Source organism: Tetrao urogallus, assembly GCF_951394365.1.
Source record: "Tetrao urogallus genome assembly, chromosome: 2".
NCBI lineage: Eukaryota > Metazoa > Chordata > Aves > Galliformes > Phasianidae > Tetrao > Tetrao urogallus.
This window is the reverse complement of record NC_136814.1, coordinates 88,532,888-88,555,820: the sequence shown is the minus strand read 5'-3', so window position 1 is coordinate 88,555,820 and position 22,933 is coordinate 88,532,888. Positions and strand designations below refer to the sequence as shown.

The 22,933-nt window shown below is 37.2% G+C and overlaps 1 protein-coding gene across 1 annotated transcript in view; it reads right to left on the bottom strand.

The window, feature by feature from the left end:
• Nucleotides 1-22,933, bottom strand: part of CSMD1 (CUB and Sushi multiple domains 1) — a gene marked incomplete at both ends in the record, with an annotated part of 996,476 nt that overhangs the window by 465,119 nt on the left and 508,424 nt on the right. The window contains one exon of the mRNA XM_079550635.1: nt 2,071-2,265. Within this exon, the coding sequence (XP_079406761.1) occupies nt 2,071-2,265 (195 nt within the window). The remainder of the gene's footprint in view (nt 1-2,070; nt 2,266-22,933) is intronic.

Below are 22,933 nucleotides of genomic sequence, written 5' to 3'. Positions count from 1 at the left end.
CCTGGGCAATATGATCTAGTACTTGATCTAGCAATAGGCAACCCTGCCTATGGCAGGGGGGTGGGAAGTTGATGATAATCAAGGTCCCTTCCAACCCAAGCCATTTTATGATTCTATGAAATTATTCTTGGCCAGCCTGATCACCTTCTCCGAGGAAAAATTTTCACAACACTGTTCCCCACCGTATCCCTGTAGCCAAATTTAGAGCATAAGGTTTGGATTTGCATGAAGAACTGACAAGACCATCAGGTCAGTTGTCAGAGGCCAATTGTTCAAACTCAAGCTAGTGGTCAGTTTATTGCAGCATTCCCCAGTATTCCAATTGGGGATGAATTTATATAATATTTTCATCATGGATCTGAAGTACAGGATTGAATGCATCCTGAAGAAGCTTGCAGATGGCACCCTGTAGGGCATGACTGATATTTAGACAAACTTATACAAGAAGGAAGAACAAGCAGAGAGGAATCTCATTAAATTCAGAAGAGAAAGTTTCTGCAGCTTGAACAGGATCATGCCATTCAAAAATACTTGCTAGGTTGCAGCTCTGACGAAATTGTTTAGTGAAGCACAAGCTGAGTCAGCAGTACACTTCTGCAGCAATGAAAACTAGCCCCTTATTGGGTTGCATGAGCAAGAATATAGCCAGCATTTGAAGAGAAACTATTAGCTTATCTGTTTGACACTAGTGTGGCCTTGTCTGGAATACTGTGTCCAATATCCTACAGTCCAAAAATGTATTAACGAACTAGAAAAACCTACATAAAGGTACTAAAATGGTTAAGAAGTTGAAGAACATAATGCATGAGGCTATAAAATTAGGGAAACAGACTTATCCAGCCTGGACAAAAGAGACTGTGAAAAGATCTAATTGCAAATTTTAGTATAGGAAAGATGAAACCAGAAACTTCTCACAGGTCCAAAACAGGGAAAAAGAAAATTGACATAATCTGTAAAAAGTTAGATCCACTTATACCTGCTCAGATAGCCAGTGGAAGTAGATTTCCAGAGAGATGTTAAATTCTCTGTCCATGAAGATACTGAACTCTCAACTAGGGAAAGACCTAAGAAACCTGACCTAACTTTTCCCTAACTTGAGAGGAAATTGGACTAAAATAGGCTGGACAGCCAGAGGTTCCCTCCAGCTTGTCTTATTCAAAGATTCTTAGGCTGAAGATTTTAAAGTACTTCTTTCTATAAGAAAGTTTCCAAATGTAGAAATTTACATAAGTATTTGCCAGGTGCTGCTGTTAAATTTCTCTGAGTACCTCCCATGTAAATGAAAAGAAAAAAAAAGATAAGCAGATTTTAGAATTCATTTCCTCTGAATATAAACTCTGGAAAATCATTGCTTCTAAACTGTGATTAATTACGTATGGTGGAAATTTTTAGAAAGTATATTGGGTTGTGATTTAACCTGGAAATCAGTTGAGCATCATACAGCCATTCACACACACTTCCACAACGGGACTGGGGTGAGAAACAGAAAAAAAATTTAAACTTAGGGGTTGATATAATGATGGTTTAATACAGCAGAAAAAGAAGGGAAATAATAATAATGAAATAATATACAAAACAAGTGATGCACAATGAAGCTATTCAACAGCTGCTGAATGATGTCACATGCCAGTCACATCCTGAGCAGAGAACCGCCCCACCCCACCCTCCCACCTCCCAGTACTACTCAATTTCCTCAGTTAAACTGTTCAGCATGATGCTATCGTACAAGTCATTTCTCTGGCCAGTTTATGTCATTTGTTCTCATTCTATCCCCTCCCAGCTCTTTGTGATCCTCCAGCTCCTCACTGGCAAGTCAATACGAGAAACTGAAACATCTTTGACTTTAGTGTAAGACTGCTTTGAAACAACTAAAACTTATTTGTGCTGTAAATGTAATCCTCATCCTAAATCCAAAGCACAGCACCATACCAGCTACTAGGAAGAAAATTAACTCTATCTCATGAAAAAACAGGTTAGTTAAACAAACAACCTATCTAAAAATAAATTTACTTTGTTTGCTGTTTAATAGATTCTTGATATTTTAAAGATATTTCATGTCTTATATTTTACCTCTGCAAAAAGGAACTGGAAAATCCCACGATGCACCATTTCCAGGACTCACAATACATGTCAACATGGCATGGCCTTCTAAGATGTAACCAGAGATACAGCTATATCGGATTTTATCTCCAATGTTGAATCTTGTTCCATGAAGTACTCCTTTAGGTATTTCTCCTGGGTTGCCACATGTATGACTAGGTAATACTGTTAAAAAAATAAAAAATAAAAAAAAATAAAAAATAAAATAAAAAAATAAAAAAAAAATAAAAAAATAAAAAATAAAATAAAAAAAAATAAAAAAAGGAAAAAAGATTTTGATGAAGTTTGCAGAAAGAAGTAATAAATACTGGGCAAACAATTGTCTCTAAATAATTGCTTTAATTTTTGTTTTAAACAGTATTCTTTACACAAATAAAGTGAAATGTATTATATTTTTGAACAAAGAGCAAACTCTCCTAAAAGAAAAGGAAGTTTCATTTGCATCATTCTTTTATGAGACAAATCTCAAAATATTCTATAAATATTAACCACATAACAAAAGCCATGTAACCCTCTAATGAAAGATGAGATAGATGAATATTCTACCAATGCAGCTGATTGAAATAGTAAAGTTTCTATGCATTATAGAACTACTTAAGGTTGAGAGAGTACCTACCAAAACTAGAAACAAACAATATTATACTCAACTTCTTTTTCTGCTGCTTCAACAACCTTTAGAGAATAGGATATTTATTTGGATTATGCTCAACCACACAGAAGAGAAAACTGAAGTACAACCCACATATATGAGAATGAATACATATAAAATTCCTTACACTAAAGGAAGGATTTTAAGACATGGAAATAATTGGAAGAATACAGAGAGTAATTTGCCTTCTAAAAAGTTGACACCAATGATCCATTAGATTCTACAGCTATGCTTTATATCCTATATACTACTCTCTCTTTGCAATTTTTCTCCTTTAAGCTCTTCTAGTCATGGTAGGTTAATGGAGGTAATTTTGCAAAACAAGTCAAAACAACTTTTTTGCATGGTTTGGACACAGGAGAGTGCCTACATTTGAAACAAGAGTCTATTTTGCCTTTATATTCAAGTCAAAACACTTTTTAAAAACACTATAGAACAAAGTAGTTTCGTCCTTATGCAGCAAAATTTAAACAACATAGAGCTCAGCAGTTTTTATTATTCATGCTACCAAATATATATCATGCTACCCAAAAACAATTTATTCAAAAATACAATGATTTCTGATAAAATACAGTCCCAATGAAGGACTATCAAGGCAGACCTGCATCTCTATTACACGTGACTGGCAATGGCTAATCGGTGAAACTGTATTGCAACAAGTTAGGCTTGTGTCTTTGTACAGGTAAGTTTTTTTCTTCCTTTTCTTACCACTGCGTCTGTCAAGAAGCCCCAGAAAAAAATGGAATTTGGCATCCTGAAACTAGCATGCATTTTGCCATAACCTCCTAAGAAACAGTAAGAGATGAGTGATCTGAGAATGACAGCCACATTCAATAATACATGTGCTAGTTCACAGGATTTCACCACTTGTCAAGATCAAGCATTTAACTACATTATTTATGTGCTTTTCTAAAATTTTCATTGAAGTATATTGAGGTAGCTCCAGTATTCCCTTTGCATACATTTAACTGTTTCTAATCTGGACCTAAAATGAATTATCTTTTGAAGGTTTGTAACAAAAATAATTTTATTTTTGGATTATGACAGTATGAGCCAAGCAAAGCTATCATATGTAAATGTTACGTAAGTTGATTATTGCCAAGTTTTTAGCAAAAGAGTACTATTTTTCTGGGGTTAGCAGAGTTTACTTTTAACAGGATTGAGAATCTGCAGTCTCCTCCTTAAGGAAGCAAGGTGAATCGCTAATGTTTGAACTGTGAAATCATTTGATGTTTATTATATACTAAGAAGAATTTCAGATTATGCTGCATTAAAACACTGAGACTAGTGGCTTTTTAGATTTACACACCTTGTTAGAATATTGTCACATAGAGTGCTTTGTTTTATTTTATTTTTTCCAATTTAGAAGAAAAAAACCAGGATTTTCAGTAAGAAATCCAGTTAGTCTGAATATTTTCAAAGAAAAGATACGTACAATTGAATAGCCAAGCAGATCCACCTCTTAAGGATTTCTTCCTCATGAGTAGTAAATTTTAAAATATTTCTTCCTCTTGACCAGTAAAAACAGACGTAAGAACCTGTGTTGACTTCATTTCCCAGTATATATTAATCTGTAGCCCTGTGCAGTAAGGTTTCTCATGAAAGTAGTTCTAAAAACATAGCTAACGTATAAGGAAAGACTCTCTCTAGACAGTCCAAACCTTTTACTATGACTAGATTTGAAATCAGTTATAAAACTATGGAAATTGCCTTCCTAATTATCGCTGAAATTAATGGTTGGAAGCTCAGTCTGGCAATGACTTCAGCAGAAAAATAATTGTTTTTGGTTTGTTTTTTTTTGTTGTTGTTGTTGTTTTGTTTTGTTTTTTACAGATATCACAATCAACAGTTATATTGCAGAAACTGCCCGGAGGCCTTAATATCAAAAAGCTCAGGCCACTATTCTCACTTAGAAGATATTGGTTTTATGCTTTTGTGAGTCAGTTGGTAAGTTTTTAAAGCCAACAATACAAATGGTAGCTAGAACTTGAAAACAACAACTGAGAAAGTTTTTAATTCAAATTAGGAAAAAAAAAAAAGAAAAAAAAAAAAGGAAGGAACAAGGTTTTTCCTCAACTTATTTCTATAGCCTTATAAGACTTTATGTACAATATGTTCTCTTTTCTGTTTTTCCTGAAAAGACTGAAAAAGTTTTCCAAAGTTGCACCTATGGTCAACAAAACATTATCACAAACATACTTATTTTCTGTTGTTTCATAATCCCTCTATTACAGTCCCCTATCCTAATTACAGTCTTATATTGGGGGACCAAAGGAAAAAACACACACAAAGGAAAAAAGCTTAAGAAGGTGAAGAAACAAAAAGCACAAACCTGTTAGGAAGAAGCCAGAGACTCCTTACAGAAGCTTTGGAGTTGCAAAGTTAGTAGGAATTTTAGTAGCAGGGAGAAAATCAGATACATAGAAATATTCAGGACTGGTGTCAGGTTGTTTCATCAATGTGATGAAGAACACATGATTTCCTGCCCACATGGCTAACTTATATAGTGGACTCTGGTTTTGTGCTTAATTTTAACATAAATGTAGAGCTATTCTTCCAAACCAATAGAAAAAGAAAATAATTTGTAAGGAAAACAATAACTGGTGCTCATTATAAAAAGAAAAGTGCTAGCAAAGAGGAGAGGAAAATAATACTAGATTTTCTTACACAAATGGAATTGAAACAAAAATCTATGTTTCAACTCAGAAAAGTAGCCTAATTTGGAAAGGAACGTACAGAAAAAAAATAATAGCCTTTCAATCTACAAAACTAAAAGTGCTGTACTAAACAAAAGATGGATTTTTATATATATATATGGATGGATATATATATATATATATATATATATACACAACTACATGTACATGCTCCATTTAAACAAACAGTCTGTTCTGGAAATAATATAAATCACTTTTCTGAAGGATAGGTAGGTAAACTTACTTTGAAACATTAATTTTGAAGAATACTAGACAACCACACTTGCTATTTCTACCTAGGAAAAGACTACAAAGTCAATGTATTGATTTTTTTTAACTTCTAATGCCTTATATTAAACTCCATCAAAGTACATTTTGACCTTTCTTTTTTTAAATAGTTATAAATGTTGAATCAATTAAAAAGCATGTAATATTTCACTGTCTATTTATTAAACCTTTTCCCTTTTATTTCCAGAAGCAATTTATAATGAATATGTAACTGATCTTTCAGTTCTGACTTCCACATTGGTATGGAATACAACAAATGGATAGAGGTCATTTGTTACAGAATTATGTAGTAAAGAAATAGCACAGTCCTATCCTTTCTAAAATTCTTCCCAACCACCCCTTTGGTGAAGAGCCTTTTCCTAACACCCAGCCTGACCCTGCCCTGATGCACCTCCATGTCACAACCTCAGATCCTGTCCACGTCACCAAAGAGAAGAGCTCAGTGCTGCCTAAGCAGTACTGGGGAAGGTTATGGAACAGACCACCTTGAATGAGATCACATAGCATGTATGGGAAAGCCAGGGGATCAGACCCAGCTAGTATGGGTTCATGAAAGGCAGGTCCTGCCTGACCAATCTCATTAGGCGGGTTGGATCATCAAGGAATCAACTGGTAACCAGTTGCCAGTTGAGCTTTTCATTGGTGGTCATAACACTCTGAACCTTGCAGTCCAGCCAATTTTCTCTTTGCCTCAGAATCCATTTACCTATTTCATGCTCCTGTGGCTCTCTTACTACAATGCTGAGAGCTTTGTCAGAGGTTTCACTGATATGATAAACAACGTCTACTGTCCTCTGTTAGTTTTCTGTGTGAGCCATTCCTTTCCAGAAAGCAGTCAGACTGGTCAGAGATGATTCACAACTAATGATTTCATATTTGATGAGACACTAATGCAACAGTATCTGGTTTGATGGAAGTGGTTGCAATTCTGAGTGAGCTCTTACTGTGCGTCGCAGAGATTTTTGATAAAAAAATGCACTGCATCCTCCCATCTCCTAGTTTCTATCTAGAACAGTGCCAAACACGCACCAATGGTTTGGTTGCTGGTCAGGGATGGGTACATGCATGGGGCCAGGTCAAGCTACTCAGTGGGGAAGCGTTGTCTCTGTGATAATGTGATGCAGGGGGCAGGTTGCATATGGCCCATGGGCCACAGGTTGTGCATGCCTGCTAAAAGCTATTAATCTGACTCAGTTTCAACATTGTTGAGGGTCAGTAATCTGTGGCAAAATATAGTGAATGGGAGGGAGGAAGTATATGGATTTTATCTCATGGCTTCTGTTAATAAACCTCCATGTTCCAATCATGTCTTGTTGTATAAAGGTTTAGAACAGCTATAATCTTACTTAAGCATTAGAGAAAACATACTTTTTTTTTCTGTTGAACTCAGATTCATCATTGACAGTTCTGCTCTTTTGTTTCAGAATAATTTTGACATCTACATGTTTTCATAACCTTAAATTAAAATGTCATTGATTTTCACAGCATTGAAATTGTAATATTTATGTCAGGATGAAGGCTTTCTGAAAACCACAAGCACTTCAAGAAAGATTTCTTTTTGTTCTGTTTTTCTTATATGTGCAATAGTACAGAACCTCTATATCCATACAGCCTAACAATACGCCTTCAGCATTTTATACAGCAGAACAAACTGAGAGATGCTGGAGTAGTTTGACTTTGAAGCTCTACCCTGAAGTCTGCAAGAATGAGTATTTCAGTAATGGCAACTAAGTCATAGTTGCCTGTTGCATAAATGTTTTTTGAAGAGTTTTAAATACAGTTCAGCTTACAAATTTAATGAATATTTAATAGTTTGACACAATTTAGTTCTATATATTTCTTGAAGTAGCCTTTCAACATACAGTATCAAAAAATCTGCTAGTAAAATTGCAATGCCAAGCTTGTGCATGTGCATATACGTACTCACAGACATAAAACTAGCTCGCAGAATGAAATATTCAAAGCTATCTAACTTTAAAATTATTTTAGCAAAATTAAATGGATATCACTTAGCTTACTATAGAGGAAGAAAGAGTCCACTGTAGGAAGCAGAAAAAAAATGCAAATTGCAAATTAATTTAATACTTTATAATAAAGACATACTTACATTTAAAGTCATAGAATCATAGAATCATAGAATCATAGAATCATAGAATCACTAAGGTTGGAAAAGACCTAAAAGATCACCCAGTCCAACCGTTCACCTATTCCCAATAGCTCCTACTAAACCATGTCCCTCAACGCAACATCCAGTCTTTCCTTGAACACCCCCAGGGTCGGTGATTCCACCACCTCCCTGGGCAGTCCATTCCAGTGCCTGACCACCCTTTCTGAAAAGTAATACTTCCTCATGTCCAGCCTGAATTTCCCCTGGCGTAGCTTGAAACCATTCCCCCTGGTCCTATCACTAATGACACGAGAGAAGAGGCCGACCCCCAGCTCACTACAACCTCCCTTCAGGAAGTTATAGAGAGCAATAAGGTCTCCCCTGAGCCTCCTCTTCTCCAGGCTGAACATTCCCAGCTCCTTCAGCCTCTCCTCATATGGCCTGTGCTCCAGACCCCTCACCAGCTTCGTTGCCCTTCTTTGAACACGCTCCAGGGCCTCAATATCTTTCTTGCAGTGAGGGGCCCAAAACTGGACACAGTACTCGAGGTGCGGCCTGACGAGTGCTGAATATAGGGGAACAATCACCTCTCTGCTCCTGCATGCAACACTGTTTCTGATGCAAGCCAGGATGCCATTGGCCTTCTTGGCCACCTGGGCACACTGTCGGCTCATGTTCAGCCGAGCATCAATCAATACCCCCAGGTCCATTTCCTCTACGCAGTCCTCCAGCCACACCGCCCCAAGCCTGTAGCGTCGCCTGGGGTTGTTGTGGCCGAAGTGCAGGACCCGGCATTTGGCCTTGTTGAAACTCATCCCATTGGCTCCAGCCCAGCTCTCCAGCCTGTCCAGATCCCTCTGTAGGGCGTCGCTACCCCCAGGCAGATCCACGCTTCCAGCCAATTTGGTGTCATCTGCGAATTTACTGAGGGTGCACTCGATGCCCTCATCGAGGTCATCTATAAAGATATTGAAGAGGACAGGCCCCAGCACCGACCCCTGCGGAACACCACTCACGACCGGTCGCCAGCTGGATTTGACTCCATTCACCACCACTCTCTGCGCCCGGCCCTCCAGCCAGCTCCTTACCCAGCCAAGAGTGTACCCATCCAAGCCTCTGACTGCCAGCTTCTGCAGGAGAATGCTGTGGGAGACAGTGTCAAAGGCTTTGCTGAAGTCTAGGTAGACCACATCAACAGCCTTTCCTTCATCCACCAGATGGGTCACTAGATCATAGAAGGAGATCAGGTTGGTCAAACAGGACCTGCCCTTCATGAACCCATGCTGGCTAGGCCTGATCCCCCGGTCACCCTGCAGTCCTCAAATATAGCTCTTGAGGAACCTACACAGGATGGAAACTTACACAGTGAAGCATTAAACATGCTTGAGTACTTATCTCCTGGCAACTTTCTTGTTGAGACTAGTAGAGATATATAAAATACTCTCTACTATATAAAAAATAACCTTATTGGCTTATAGAAATAAAGCTTGTTTATTGTTTCCTTCGCCTGTATTAAAACCTGTATTTTTATACAATCAAAAGATAACAGGAAAACTATTTTCCTTTATATGGATGTTTCAGTGTTTGTGCACTTAAATCTTTGCAATATTTTCCAAATAAAATACTCAATATCACTTTTGAAATCTACAGTTTTCTTGTCTTACAAGCGTTTACCCAGTTGTGTCTGTAAGTCTCTAAGGATGTGCAAAATTGTACTGGATTGCACAACCTTGAAAATCATTTGGGAGTATTCAGCAACTTTCAAACTCTAATACATCTTCCACATGAGATTGATATTTTAATTTTCTTGTACAGGTAATAACAAAAGATTGATGGATTTTATTTTTAGTGTGTTTACTTTCATTATGAAGTATGTAATAAATGTCTTGCTGTTGGTTATAAGACCATAAAAGTCAATATTGTACAAACAATGCCAGAAAACTCTAAAGGAAAAAAAAAAAAAAAAAAGCAATCTGAAGTTAAAGCTAAAACTTTGTTTCCTTATACTTGTTTAGCCTCAGATGTCCCACTCACTTTCCTCCCTGAGCTGAGATTAGTGAGCAATATTTCTTGAATACAGTTTTCTCTTCTTGAACAAGGACAAGAAAGAACAAGCTGAGTGCAACAGTCCAGGGAAAAGCTATTAATAGCATTAGATACTGTACAAAATTAAGAAATGGAAACTTTGCCAGCTACCAGAGATCAAAAGCCATTACTCATTTTTTTAAAATACCAAAATTACGCTTTTCCACCCCCTTGAAAAAGTTCAGTTTTCTATGGTCTTCCACTTTGTCAGAATGATAATTACAAGTGTCTGCAACATTTGCTTCCTGACCTTCTCATTTTGTCATAGATCATTTTGACTTTTTGGCAACAAAGGTACTCCTGCTTTCCCAATTATCCTTCCATAGAATTACTTCCAAACAATCAACAACAAAAATATAATCAGAAAATGACTTCTGGCTCACCACTTTACTTATAAACCAAGCAAATGTTTTGGTTTTTGTTTTGTTTTGTTTTTTTGTTTTTTTTTGTTTTTGTTTTTTTTTTTTAATCAGACTTGTGTATTTCATTAGTCAATGGAGCAACAGTCATTAAAAATACATAAATAAATCATATTCATCCTGTGCTTAAAATCACGTGATACTAAGGCAAAAACAGTATCTCTATGCATTAAATGAGGTACTTAGCAAAGAAAGATAAGAATCTGCTAAGACTCCATATGCAGTCCTGAATACAAATCTGATTAATCCTTGTTCAAATAAGAGCAATTCAATCTGAATGAAATGTAGAGAAGAGCTACCGAAGCGATCTCGGAACTGAAGAGCATTTAAGAAGACACTGGAAGAGCTACAAATTTCATCTGAAAAAATAAAGGTTAAAATATGACCGCTATTAAAACTCTGAGAGGCAAACATGAGGTCACAAGAAATATTATAAGCTGATGGCAAGGCTTGGACAAAAAATAAAAGGGTATGAACTAATTACAGTTACAAGCAGGTTGAAAACTATAAGCATTCTTAATGTATTTAAACAAAATTTATTGGGTAGTTTCCATGCAGCTACAGGGAGGGGACTAGAGGGAGCAGGAGAAGTTCAAAGCTGAACCTAATCTAAAATGCAATTTTAAGTAAAAGTGAGTTCTTATTGTTTAAGGAGTTTGAGCAATGAATGCAGAAGCTTCCTCATTTGTCCAACCCAAGTAGAGACAAAAATTCCCAGACTCCCAGTCAAACAATTCCAAACTATTCAGCATCCCAGCCCACAGAACTTTGTCTTTGAGATTTTTTTTTTTCATTGAGACACCTGAAGTTGATTTTGAAAGAATTAAAAAATGACTTCTTATTTTATGTAATAAAGCACAATAATTTGAAGATGGAAGACAGGACTATACTAAGGCATTATTTTGATGTAGTTACATGATTAAACAAAATATATTGCTCAATCAAGATTTTTATGTTATTGTAGCTATTAAAAAACAATTTCAAAAAGCAATGGAAAATTTAAGAGTTCGTATATATCTTACCTAGCTATTCATAAATGTTATGCATTCTAAAATTTGAAGTCTTTTTTTGTACTTTTTTTTTTTTTTTTTTTTTTTTGTCTCAAAATCTCTGGAACAAGAGCCTATCATTGCGCAAACACAATGATAACAGAACACTTAGTAAAACTGTACAGGTGAACTGTGAAACAGTTGAAGACAGACACCACGGACAGCAACAGAGGGATATCATTCTCTCTGCAACGATTGGTGCTAAATTATGCTGGATTTTTGAACTATGAAGACCTGCTGTACTACGTAAGTATTGCAATTTTAACAGAATAAAGAAGGAAGTTGTTCTATTTTCAGTTAAAAAGTTATAATCACATTGTATATAAATATTTTACATTTACTAGAGATTATGTTTGATTAATTTGCCTGCCCTGGGCAATCTGATCTAGTAGTTGCAGTTGGCAACTCTGCCTGAGGCAGGGGGGTTGGAACTTGATGATATATGAAGTCCCTTCCAACCCAAGCCATTCTATGATTCTACTATTAAACAGAAGCAAAATGTTTTCTCTATCAGCAAAATACATTCAAGATTATTTAGTAATGAATAGATGAAGCTTCATGCTGAGTACTGAATTACATGTATGAAAATGTAGAACGCCTTTTTTGTACCACTCTATTTTTCTCAAGATTAAGTATTTACAGGTCAGGGAGAATACTGCAAGACTGAAAAAGAGATAAGAAAAGCGAAAATGACAACTTAAATTTGAAAAATCAACTTATTGGAAATGCTGATGTTGATATAAAGAGATCAGGTCTCCATCGCAATTGCAACTCCTTACTATTAAACAAAACAATATTGCTTCAATATACACTTTATTACTTTGCATTCCCTTTATTTCTTACAGCCTGATTTACTGTTTCCTGAGACCACAGCAAAGACTGGAAAACTGATCAAGCATGAGAAGGGATGCTAGTCCGGCTCAGGCACACTCCTGTTAATGCTGTGGGAGCCTCACAATCTTCCCTCAACTCTTCTCTTTCCTCCAGTATTTTGGTAAGTGACACTTCATTGCCAGCAGAAACTTCATCTTATTTTTTGGTTTAAAGCACACACAAGGCAAATTTTTAATGAGAATTCAGTACAACAGGCAGGCTTCCTGATCATTCCTGGTATTGAAAATAGAAGGAATTAAGAATCAGGTCCTAAAGTTGAGTGGCACATGGGTTGTATCATACAACTTTACCCTCTCATCTTGTTGAAAATGGTTGGCTTACACATTTGATATCTGGAAAAAAAAAAACAGTCTCTGCACTGTCTTACTCCATGACAAATATTACTAGCTAGGATTTGTCTTGGACATAGGCTAGAAACATACCAGGAACATGTAATATTTAATAGAATGGAAGATACTACTACAGTTCTCAAACCCCTGCAGTTCTTTTCCCTTCAGTCTCCAGCAAAAATAGGGTTTTTTTGTGTGTGTTTTGTTGATGTTGTTATTGTTGTTTTTCCCAGCTAATTTAATAATTCACTTTGATTTATTGTGGGAATTCCTTGAGATAACAGAAATGCAGCAGTACATTTTAAACCTTTTATCCATTTGTTCTTAAAAATGGCATTAAATTATTTGATTTATGAAGGCTTTTTTGTGCCCACATTTGCAGTCTCTTTCTTTAACAGGTGTTGGATAACTTACTCCCTGCTTCATTAACACAGAAAAACTGCAGTATAAAAGCAGGAGAATAATTTATCGTCTCCAATGCTTTTTCTATAGGAGAATAATTACATTTTTATATAGTTTGCTACCTGGGGAATCCTCAGCTAACATACAGTTCAATGTGCTGAGTTTCACAGACTTAAATAAAGAACCGTCTGTGCTCTGCATGTATTGAGTCTGAGAAAATTAAAGTAGCAGTTATGACAATATCATTCAATATTTCTAGTGAGATCTGAGCTTATAATTTTTTGTGAGGCAGCTGACTTCATAGTGAAAAAAGCATTCCTGATTTAACGGTTTTCATTTAGCAATAGGATGAGGCATTAAACTGGAAAAGGGTAGATTTAGACCAGATCTTAAGAAGAAATTATTTATTGTGAGGGTGGGTAAGACACTGGAACAGGTTGCTCACTGAGGTTTGTGAATGTCTCCTCCCTGGAAGCATTCAAGGCCAGGCTGGATGAGTCTTTGGGCAACCTGGTCTAGAGAGAGGTATCCCTGCCTGTGGCAGGGGGACTGAAACTAGATGATCTTAAAGGTCCTTCCAACACAAACCGTTCTATGATTCTATGATTCTGATTGCTCAGTATGAAGAAGAGAAGGCTCTGGGGAAACCTAATAGGGGCCTTTCAGTTACAACAAACACACAGTAAAAGACTTTTGAAATTGAATGGAAGACATGAAATAAAAAAGGTAAGAATAGAGAAACTCTATGTATGTCATTTGATGCAAAGTTGACTGCCATTTATGTCATTCTAATTAGCCAAAGAAGAATCTTAGGTGCTAAAAAAACAGCTAATCACTTTTTTTTTCTAAAGTTGTTTCCTCAGTAAAATGCCATACTTTCAGAGCACCTAGAATATCTGTCATAAGTCCTTAAATTAAAACTTATTTTTACCTGACAAAATACATATTTTTACAGAAGAGTCTACAGCTCATTAAACAAACTCACACTTTAGAGCTTTATTTTCTTCGTTTATTTTACTTATTAATCAGTTTTGATGTGAAAGCCTTGAAAGCTCAATCATAAAACCAAAAGGTCATTCCAAATTCATGTCCTTGTAAGTTCATCAAGCGTGAGCATTTTCAAACTCGAGTTGCATTGATGAAGTAATGAGGAAGAGTTCTCAAAAGGGACAACTGTTTAAATCCATTGCAAACCCAAACTGACACAGTATTTCACACGTTAGAAATGCGTAGCCCTATTCCCATATAGTAAAAGAAAATGATGTTTCGTATTTTTTAGTCATATACACAATTCAGAAGAAGACAACAAATAGATTAATCCTCAAGTATCAAAGCTTCTGCAAATAAAAAGCCCTAGAATTATTTTGAGGGTAAGATTATTGCTTACACACAGCTATTATCATACAGAAGTCACAAACCAAGCAAACATGTATGCACATGTGGAAGCAGTTACTTGAAAATATAGGTGATACTCTTTTATTATACTAATACTGAGGCAGTGTAGAAATTATCTAGGCATACAAAAATGCTTTCAAAACTGAATCAAGTTCCACCTGCATCATACAGGGGAGCAATGTAAAGAAACTCACTTGTGCTTTTGCGAAATACAGTGAAGCATGGAGACAATAGGCAAAGTTGTGAAAGCCCCATAAAGAAGTTAGTATACTTCTTCCTCCTAGCAGACAAGAGAATGTACAGCTAAACACAGGTGGAAGTCCTCCCCCTCTATCTGCCCTGGTGAAGCCTCATCTGGAGTACTGTGTCCAGTTCTGGGCTCCCCAGTACAAAAAAGACAGGGATCTCTTGGAAAGAGTCCAGCGGAGGGCCACGAAGATGGTGAGGGGCCTGGAGCATCTCTCCTATGAAGAAAGGCTGAGTGAACTGGGTCTGTTCAGCCTTGAGAAGAGAAGACTGAGAAGGGACCTGATCCAGGTCTATAATTACCTAAGGTGTGGGGGGCAGAATGGAGAGGCCAGACTGTTTTCAGTGGTGAGTGGAGACAGGACAAGGGGAAACGGCCAGAAACTGAAGCATAGGAAGTTCTGCACAAATGTGCGTAAGAACTTCTTTACAGTGAGGTGATAGAGCACTGGAACAGGCTGCCCAGGGAGGTGGTGGAGTCTCCTTCTCTGGAGATGTTCAAGACCTGCCTGGATGCCTACCTGTGCTACCTGGTGTAGGGAACCTGCTTTGGCAGGGGGGTTGGACTCGATGATCTCTGGAGGTCCCTTCCAATCCCTACAATTCTGTGATTCTGTGATTTTGTTCAATCTCACATTTTTTACACAAATAAAGCTTAAAGGATAAGTAAAAAAAAAACAACTGGAGGCACACTGGTTCAATATTCTAATGAAGAACTGAGATAATGCTCAGAACAATGAGACTGCTTATACTGAAATACATCAGCATTATTTGCAAAGTAATAAAGTTTTAAGAAACTTGAGGATGGCAGTGAGCAAGGGTGGACTGATTTCTAAAGATACTTCCTATGAAACATTTGATGTAAAATTTCCTTGAAATTTTTCAGCCTTGAGAAAGGAAGACTCAGAAGAGATTTGATCAACATCTATAAATATCTAAGGTGCAGGAGGCAAAGGGACGAGACCAGGGACAAGGGGAAGCTGAAGCATAGGAAGTTCTGCACAAATGTGCACAAGAACTTCTTCATGGTAAAGGTGACAGAGTAGTAGAACAGGCTGCCCAGAGAGGTTGTGGAGTCTCCTTCTCTGGAGACATTCAAGATCTGCCTGGACACGTACCTGTGCAACCTGATCCAGGGAGCCTGCTTTGGCAGGGGGTTTGGACTAGATGACCTCTAGAAATCCCTTCCAGCCCCTGCAAGGCTGTGATTGTGTGATTCTACAGCATTTCAGTCCTCAGCCTTGAATTTTATTTGGCCTACAAGAATTCTTAATGAGATAGTTCCTATGTTATAATATACACCACAAGCTTCTTTATTTTTCCTAAAACTGACTCGGAATTGTTTTTGCACAACTGGCATTGCAGAGTCTACCTAAGCAATATATCCCATACAGTTCTGTACTAACCCAATTTCTTGTTCCTGTGTTCCATAATGGTCTGACTAAAACTGAATCTGTACAGGACAAGCTCTCACGATCCTTCTGATGTGGAGATGATATCGGATCTTTCTGTGAGATTGTAGCTATAAGTGACATTTGCAGCCTGACACTTTTAAACAATTCCCATGTATTCTCCAACTTCATAATTCTTTCTAACAACACTGATGTGGTAAAAGATGAAACAGAAAATCCACTAATGGTTTCTAAACTTTTTATGTAATATGACATTCTGTCCACTTTGGATGCAGTTGTCTATTTTAACCTTAACCTCAAAACAGCATATGGAACACCAGAAGGTATTTTTATCCTCCTCAATTTTATCACAATCTCGACAGCCAAACTAGTATTGTGGCTATTTGAACAATGAAGCCATCTGTGAGGCTGATGCCCTATCAAAGGAAAAGTTTAGTGTAATATTTCTTCAATGTGCAATTAAAGGAGAATGTCTGCTACTATTTGTCTAAAAGATTATTTACTGGAAGTAATAAAGGAGTTTAAAACTAAAATTGTCTCAAAATTCATTAATTCCATGATTGTTTCTGTACCACATTTGTACAAAATAAGGTAAAGGTGATCTTCAAATCTGAAAAAAAAAACCCAAACAAAACAAAAAAACAAACAAACAAAAACCCAAGTCTCTTCTATTCAAAGGACCAGAAGACTGAGCTGTTTCCCTGGACACCACACTTAACTTCTAGAACTCTACATCTCTGTGAGTCCCCTTATCTACAGGATAAGGAGAAGTGCCGACTGCGCCGTGAACAAGAACTGAACAGCTCTGAGGCCAGCTGGCATGTTGTTATTATTATACTTCCTGAGCCTGCAAAACAGGATGGCTGTATCCAGATTGCCTGTTCAGAACAATTACTAATTTCTGAATTATTCCCAAGAATCATTTGGAAAGTGCTGCTTGGCCCAAACAAAATGCATGCTGCAATTCATCAAACAACAGTATAGATGGCTGTTAGTGCCATCAGCCCGTGTCCTGATACAATTTAATACACTTGATGAGCACACTAAGATGGTATTGATTTCTTACTCATCCTTGACAAGGAAGAGAAAGAGCAACAGTAGCTACTACGATGGCTGAAACTGGGATGACTCCATGAATTCTATCCCAAGCCTTTGCTGTCCCACAGAGAGCACGACACTATTACTGCTCTTATGCAATTCTATGGTACACCTCACATTAAATAAACAATTAGTAGAAATCCCAGTATTTCAAGGATAATTTGAAAATCATTCCATTGCAGCTGTGCGAGATGCAACAAAATATGGGATTTTTTTTTTGTTTGTTTGTTTTTTGTGGAGTAGGCAGAGTGAATTAAGGAGAAAAAGAAATGCTGAGATCAGCTTATCCTTTACAATTGCATTTTTAGTGGATGTAAAGATTCAGAAGTCTTAAACAGATCATATAGCAGCCTTTATTTTTTTTTTTTTTAATTTAGGGACTTTTGTACAACTCTGTTGCAAGGAGATTTTAGCTTGTTGAGCAGCTGCCTGCTGTGCCTTTTTTTTTTTTTTTTTTTTTTTTTTTTTTTGAGTTTCTGAAGTTTTAAATGCTCCAGTCTGGTGCTGCACTGACACTCTAATGAGTAACTTAGAACTTCAATTTGCTTCACACAAAGCCTGTGGGAAAAGGGATTTTGTGCATCATCGTGATAATACGAACCAATTTTCTCACCATAAAAAAAACCAAAACCCATAAAGTTCTATAATCTGCCAGTTGTTAAATGACACAGCTGAAAGCTTTATTTTCATTCAGTAATCACAGCAACTCCTTTTCATTAAATAGGTTTTCCATCTGTACAGAGCTTGTCAAGGTGAGGAGTAATATCAAGAGCAAACACGTTCTGCCTTCATTACTCACTCATATACTTAAAGTGGTCCTAAGGCTGGCTATGGAATACATCCCACCTGTGTAATGTCTTTTTCCTCTTGTTCTTTATGAAACTAGTAGAATACTTCAAATTATTAAATACTATTTCAGTACATCCAACATGAGTTCTAAGTATATAATTTACAGATATTAAAGATCCTCATCATTTCTCACAGTTTAAAAATTAAGTAGTTTGTAGGAACTTGCTTTAGATGATGAATGCTGAAGCACTAGTGGTATAATAATGTTGAAAGAACTACCATGCATTGAATCTCTCGCCAAAAAGATCACTATTGGAACTAAATATTTTCCACTAAAGGGTATGAAAATAGTTTATTAAATGCTTTCCAAGCAAGATAAGATATTCCTATAAAACATAACCACTGTGGCAGACAGTATAAAGAATATTTATCTGACACAAGTAGGTAGCACTGAATTATTATGTTCTTTGTGACACATCAAAATATGAAGGGAAATTACAGAATTTCAAATACACCACGACCTTACTGGCAAAATTAGAAACTAAAACCATAGAATCACAAGGTTGGAAATGACCTGCAAGATCATCTAGTCCAACCATCCTCCCATCACCACTGCTACCACAAGCACTAAACCGTATCTCGCAGCTCCTCATCCAGAAGTCTCTTGAACACTGCCAGGGACGGCAACTCCACCACCTCCCTGGGCAGCCATTCCAGTGCCTGACCACTCTCTGAGAGATAAAGTTCTTCTTCATGTCTAACCTAAACCTCCTCTGGTACAACTTCTGGCCATTTCTTCAGGTCCTATTTGTTGCCTCACCAGTGCTGAGTAGAGGGGGATGATCACTTCTCTGCTCCTGCTGGCCACACTACTTCTAATGCAGGCCAGGATGCCGTTGGCCCTCTTTGCCACCTGGGCACACTGTCGGCTCATGTTCAGCTGAGCATCAACCAACAGCCCCAGGGCCCTTTCCTCTTCACAGTTACTCAGCCACTCACTCCCAAGCCCGTAGCGCTACATGGGGTTGTTGTGGCCAAAGTGCAGGACCCAACACTTGGCCTTGTTGAACTTCATCCCATTCACCTCAGCCCAGCAATCCAGCTTATCGAGATACCTCTGAAGGTCCTCCCTTAACCTCAGGCAGATCAGCACTACCTCCCAACTTGGTGTCATCTGCAAACTTACTGAGGGTACACTCAATCCCCTCATCTAGGTCATCAGTAAAGATATTAAAACAGATGGGCCCCAGTACTGACCCCTAGGAGACACCACTTGTGATGGTCCGCTAGCTGGACTTAGCTCCATTAACTGCTACCCACTGGTCACAGCTCTCTAGCCACACAGACACGATATTCCTTCTAGCTACAGTTAAGTATTTTGGCGGACTGTTAACCTTCCATTTTAAATTCTTCCCAAATTCCATTTTTGATCACGAGTAGAGTAGACTACAAGTAAGAAAGCCACAGCATGCACCAGCACTGCATTCCAGAACCCTTCATTTCTGTCTCTACACTTCCTGCTTCAACACATATTCACTCCCAGATTTATTCTCAGGGATACAGGCGATGCTTTCAAAAATCAGCACAGCGTCCTGAGATTGCTGGCATCTGCAACTTCCAGCAGACTGTTTAGCAGACTAGTGGAATACTCAGAAAAGAAAGCCTTAGGAAAGAGGTCATGAAAGATTCATATCTACCATGCTTTTTCTTAAAATAGTTATATGTAACCCATGCATCTAATAGGATGAGATTAGGAAAAACATAATTTTGCTAATCTGTCTTTGAAGCATGTAGGTCACAATCTAGTAGCACACTTCTACGCATGGTTACAGAACTGTGAATAAAACAGGAATAGAATAGAAGTAGTTAAAAGGCACCACTGTTAAGTATGACTGCCTGGCCACTTATTTTTAATAATAAGTGCTGAGTCAAAGGATTCAGAGCCAGAAATTCAGATAAATGCTTTATATATGATTTAAGTTCAGGAAAAAAACAAATTCTAGGGGAACAAAATTGTTTTGTTTGAAATCAAGGGGGCATTTTTCTTCACGCTATCTCAGATGGTCTTCAATTAGCACTGTACATCATAGGTTTCCTTGTGAAAGATACAGACTACTTTTAAATTCAGTATTTCTGATTCAATCATGTGTAAATGAAATATGACTGGACAGAGAAGGTGATCATAGAAGTTGCACTGGTATCAATGTACTTCAGGATAGAGCAATGCAGCCAAATTATTTTCTTACAATTGACTCCCCCACTCCTTTAAAAAGCTGATCTGACACCACAGAGATAAAAAAAAATATGCTGTAATGGAATATGGACATTTGCAATAAAGAGTTTTATTCAACACTCCTTCAGAAAGAGCTAAATTCAGCTATGTGCATGGGCATAACCCTTGCAATAGATAAGCTGGACAATGGCTGACACACAGGCCAATATCCCACACTGCTAGGCAGGATCTGGTCCTGGCTGCTCCCCTAGACCTACCCTCTTTCCTGAGGTGCCCCTTCCCATGCTATCGCATATAGTACCTAGATCCCTAGCCCCTTTCTCACATTCAGCCCTTGCTGTTACTTTATATTCACAGTCAGCATCTTAGGAATATATAAAATCTCCTTCATTTAACTTCTAGAAGTTGAAAATGTTAGTTCTATTTTAAGATAGTGTAGGTTGCTTCTTACAGACAGGGTGATGGCTTACATGTAACACCAGGATAACGGCATAAGTTTAGTGTTTAACTTTCTTTCACACCTGAAAAACTCCAATGATGCAAGTTGTATAATACAAAGCCAAAGAAAAAGCTGTGGTTTACAGAGATTAAATTCTTGCCCCACACAGTTTGCATGGATAAGGAGGATTGATATTCTTGTGGGGGGAGAAGAAAAGCAAAAGAAAACAAAACCCATACTTGTAGTCACTATTAACAGCTTCCAGCAATTCTTTGTCATCCTTCAGATCAAAACACAAGGTAGTCAGTATTTTCCACATACTGAAGTGAGAAAAGCACCATTTTAGTATTAGAGAGGCAAGGCATACAGGAACATGTAAAATTTAACTTGATCAGCTGGTATAAATGGAAAGCATAGAGCATATTTAACAAGATCCTAATCTGCAAAATGGCTTCATACTTAAATAAAAGTTATGCTGCTACTCCATTCTAACTTGACTTAATTCAGAAATGCTACTTCTGTCCATGAATACTACCTAATTTATATTCTTAGAACACCACAACTACAGCTTCTGCTTGCACCATAACATATTTGGTATTGTCACTAGGAAAAAAGCAGTGACGGATGTATTTATCTACTTCCCCCTTCTCCCCACACTGGGAACATGAAACAAAGAGTATGTTAAATAGAATGAGAAAAATTATTCCTAATGAAGTGATGAAAGCTTTGGCAAAACTGTCAAATGGAACCTGGAATGAGATATTATTGAAATATTTCCTTAAAACCCAAGTACTACATATCGATCAGAATGCCATGGAGTAGGGCAATGACTATACTTTAAAACTGTAGAAATAATGAAAATTTTCATAAATGTTAAAATGGTTAATATGTAAATAATATTTTGATCTGAAGTTTTCTTACCATTAAGAATAATTGGCTTCCCCCCAACTCTAATTGCACCATGGTTTTGAGATGCCTTTATGCATGTCTGCCAGTTTAATAACTGCAGAGGATGCAGGCAAACAGAAGATTTTACTTAACCACTGCAATGAATAATATATAATGAAACCAACTTCTTCTATCTCATAAGCTAAGATTCATTTTGTAAAAACAAAATATTTTTATAGTCAAACTGAAAACTACTCCTGTCAAAGAACAGCAGTGAATGAATAATAGAGAAAGCATCAGCCACCTGAGTAGCTGCCCTTAAAGCTCCATGACAGTCAGCCCTGTAATGAACTCAATGGCTCAGGATGCTTTCACAAATATAAATCAGGACCTCTTTTTTTTTTTTTTTTTTTTTTTTTTAATCCAAATAACTAATACATTGATTCATTATGCATCAGTACCATTACAAGCTGGGAGTATGTATATACTGCCATAGTGATGAGAAAAGTGTTTTGCTTCCCTTTTCAAATGTAAAATGTAAGCTGCGTAGAATCTTCTCAGGCTATCTTTTCCTGAAATAGAAATACTGAAGATCATAGATACTCTTTATAAAACATAGAACTTAATTTAGCTCTGCCTCTCTTTCACTTGGTATTAAGTAACCTAGGAAACTCAGGACTTCTTGTAGCACTACACAAAGCAACCTTACTGTCTTAAAAAATACCATAAAGTTTAAAATGCATTTGATGGCTTAAACATTCAGAGGAACTTCATGTTGTAGATCACAGGAGGAAAGCTCATTTACCCATCAGCTTTACAGCTCCAAGCAAGGCAGCACTGCATAAAAGATACTTTGTCATTCCCTTGCCCTTCATACCAGGCTGATTCTCCTGCTGTTGGGGGACAAAGACATATGAGCTTTCTCAATGTACAAGGCCACAGACAGTTTTACATGGGTTGAAGCCTGTGGATAGTTTCCTGTCCTATTTACTGAACACTGTTTATGGGTTTTTAATTACAGAATGTCACTTTGGTAATCACATCCAGTCTGCGACATATCTGCTAATCTAAAGTGTCAGTGACTTTTTATTTCATATCTGCTTTTAAACTGGCACATCTTCTTTCTTCTAAGACCTCTCACCTTTCAAGTAAAGGAATAATCATACAAACAAAAAGAAAAACAATTAAAAAAAAAAAAAAAAAAAACCTCAAAAGAATTATATAGTCCCTGTAAAGGATGCTAGCACAAATCTAAAGATCTTTTAAAAGGTCCCTTTGAAAGATCTCTGCTGTAATTTAATAATGCTAAAGAATGGTTGTACATTACAGTTTATTAGGATTAGGGTAGAATTTAGTATCTATGCCATAAGAGGGCTCAGTTGTGCCTCAGCCATGGCCACATGTTCCTGAAGGCA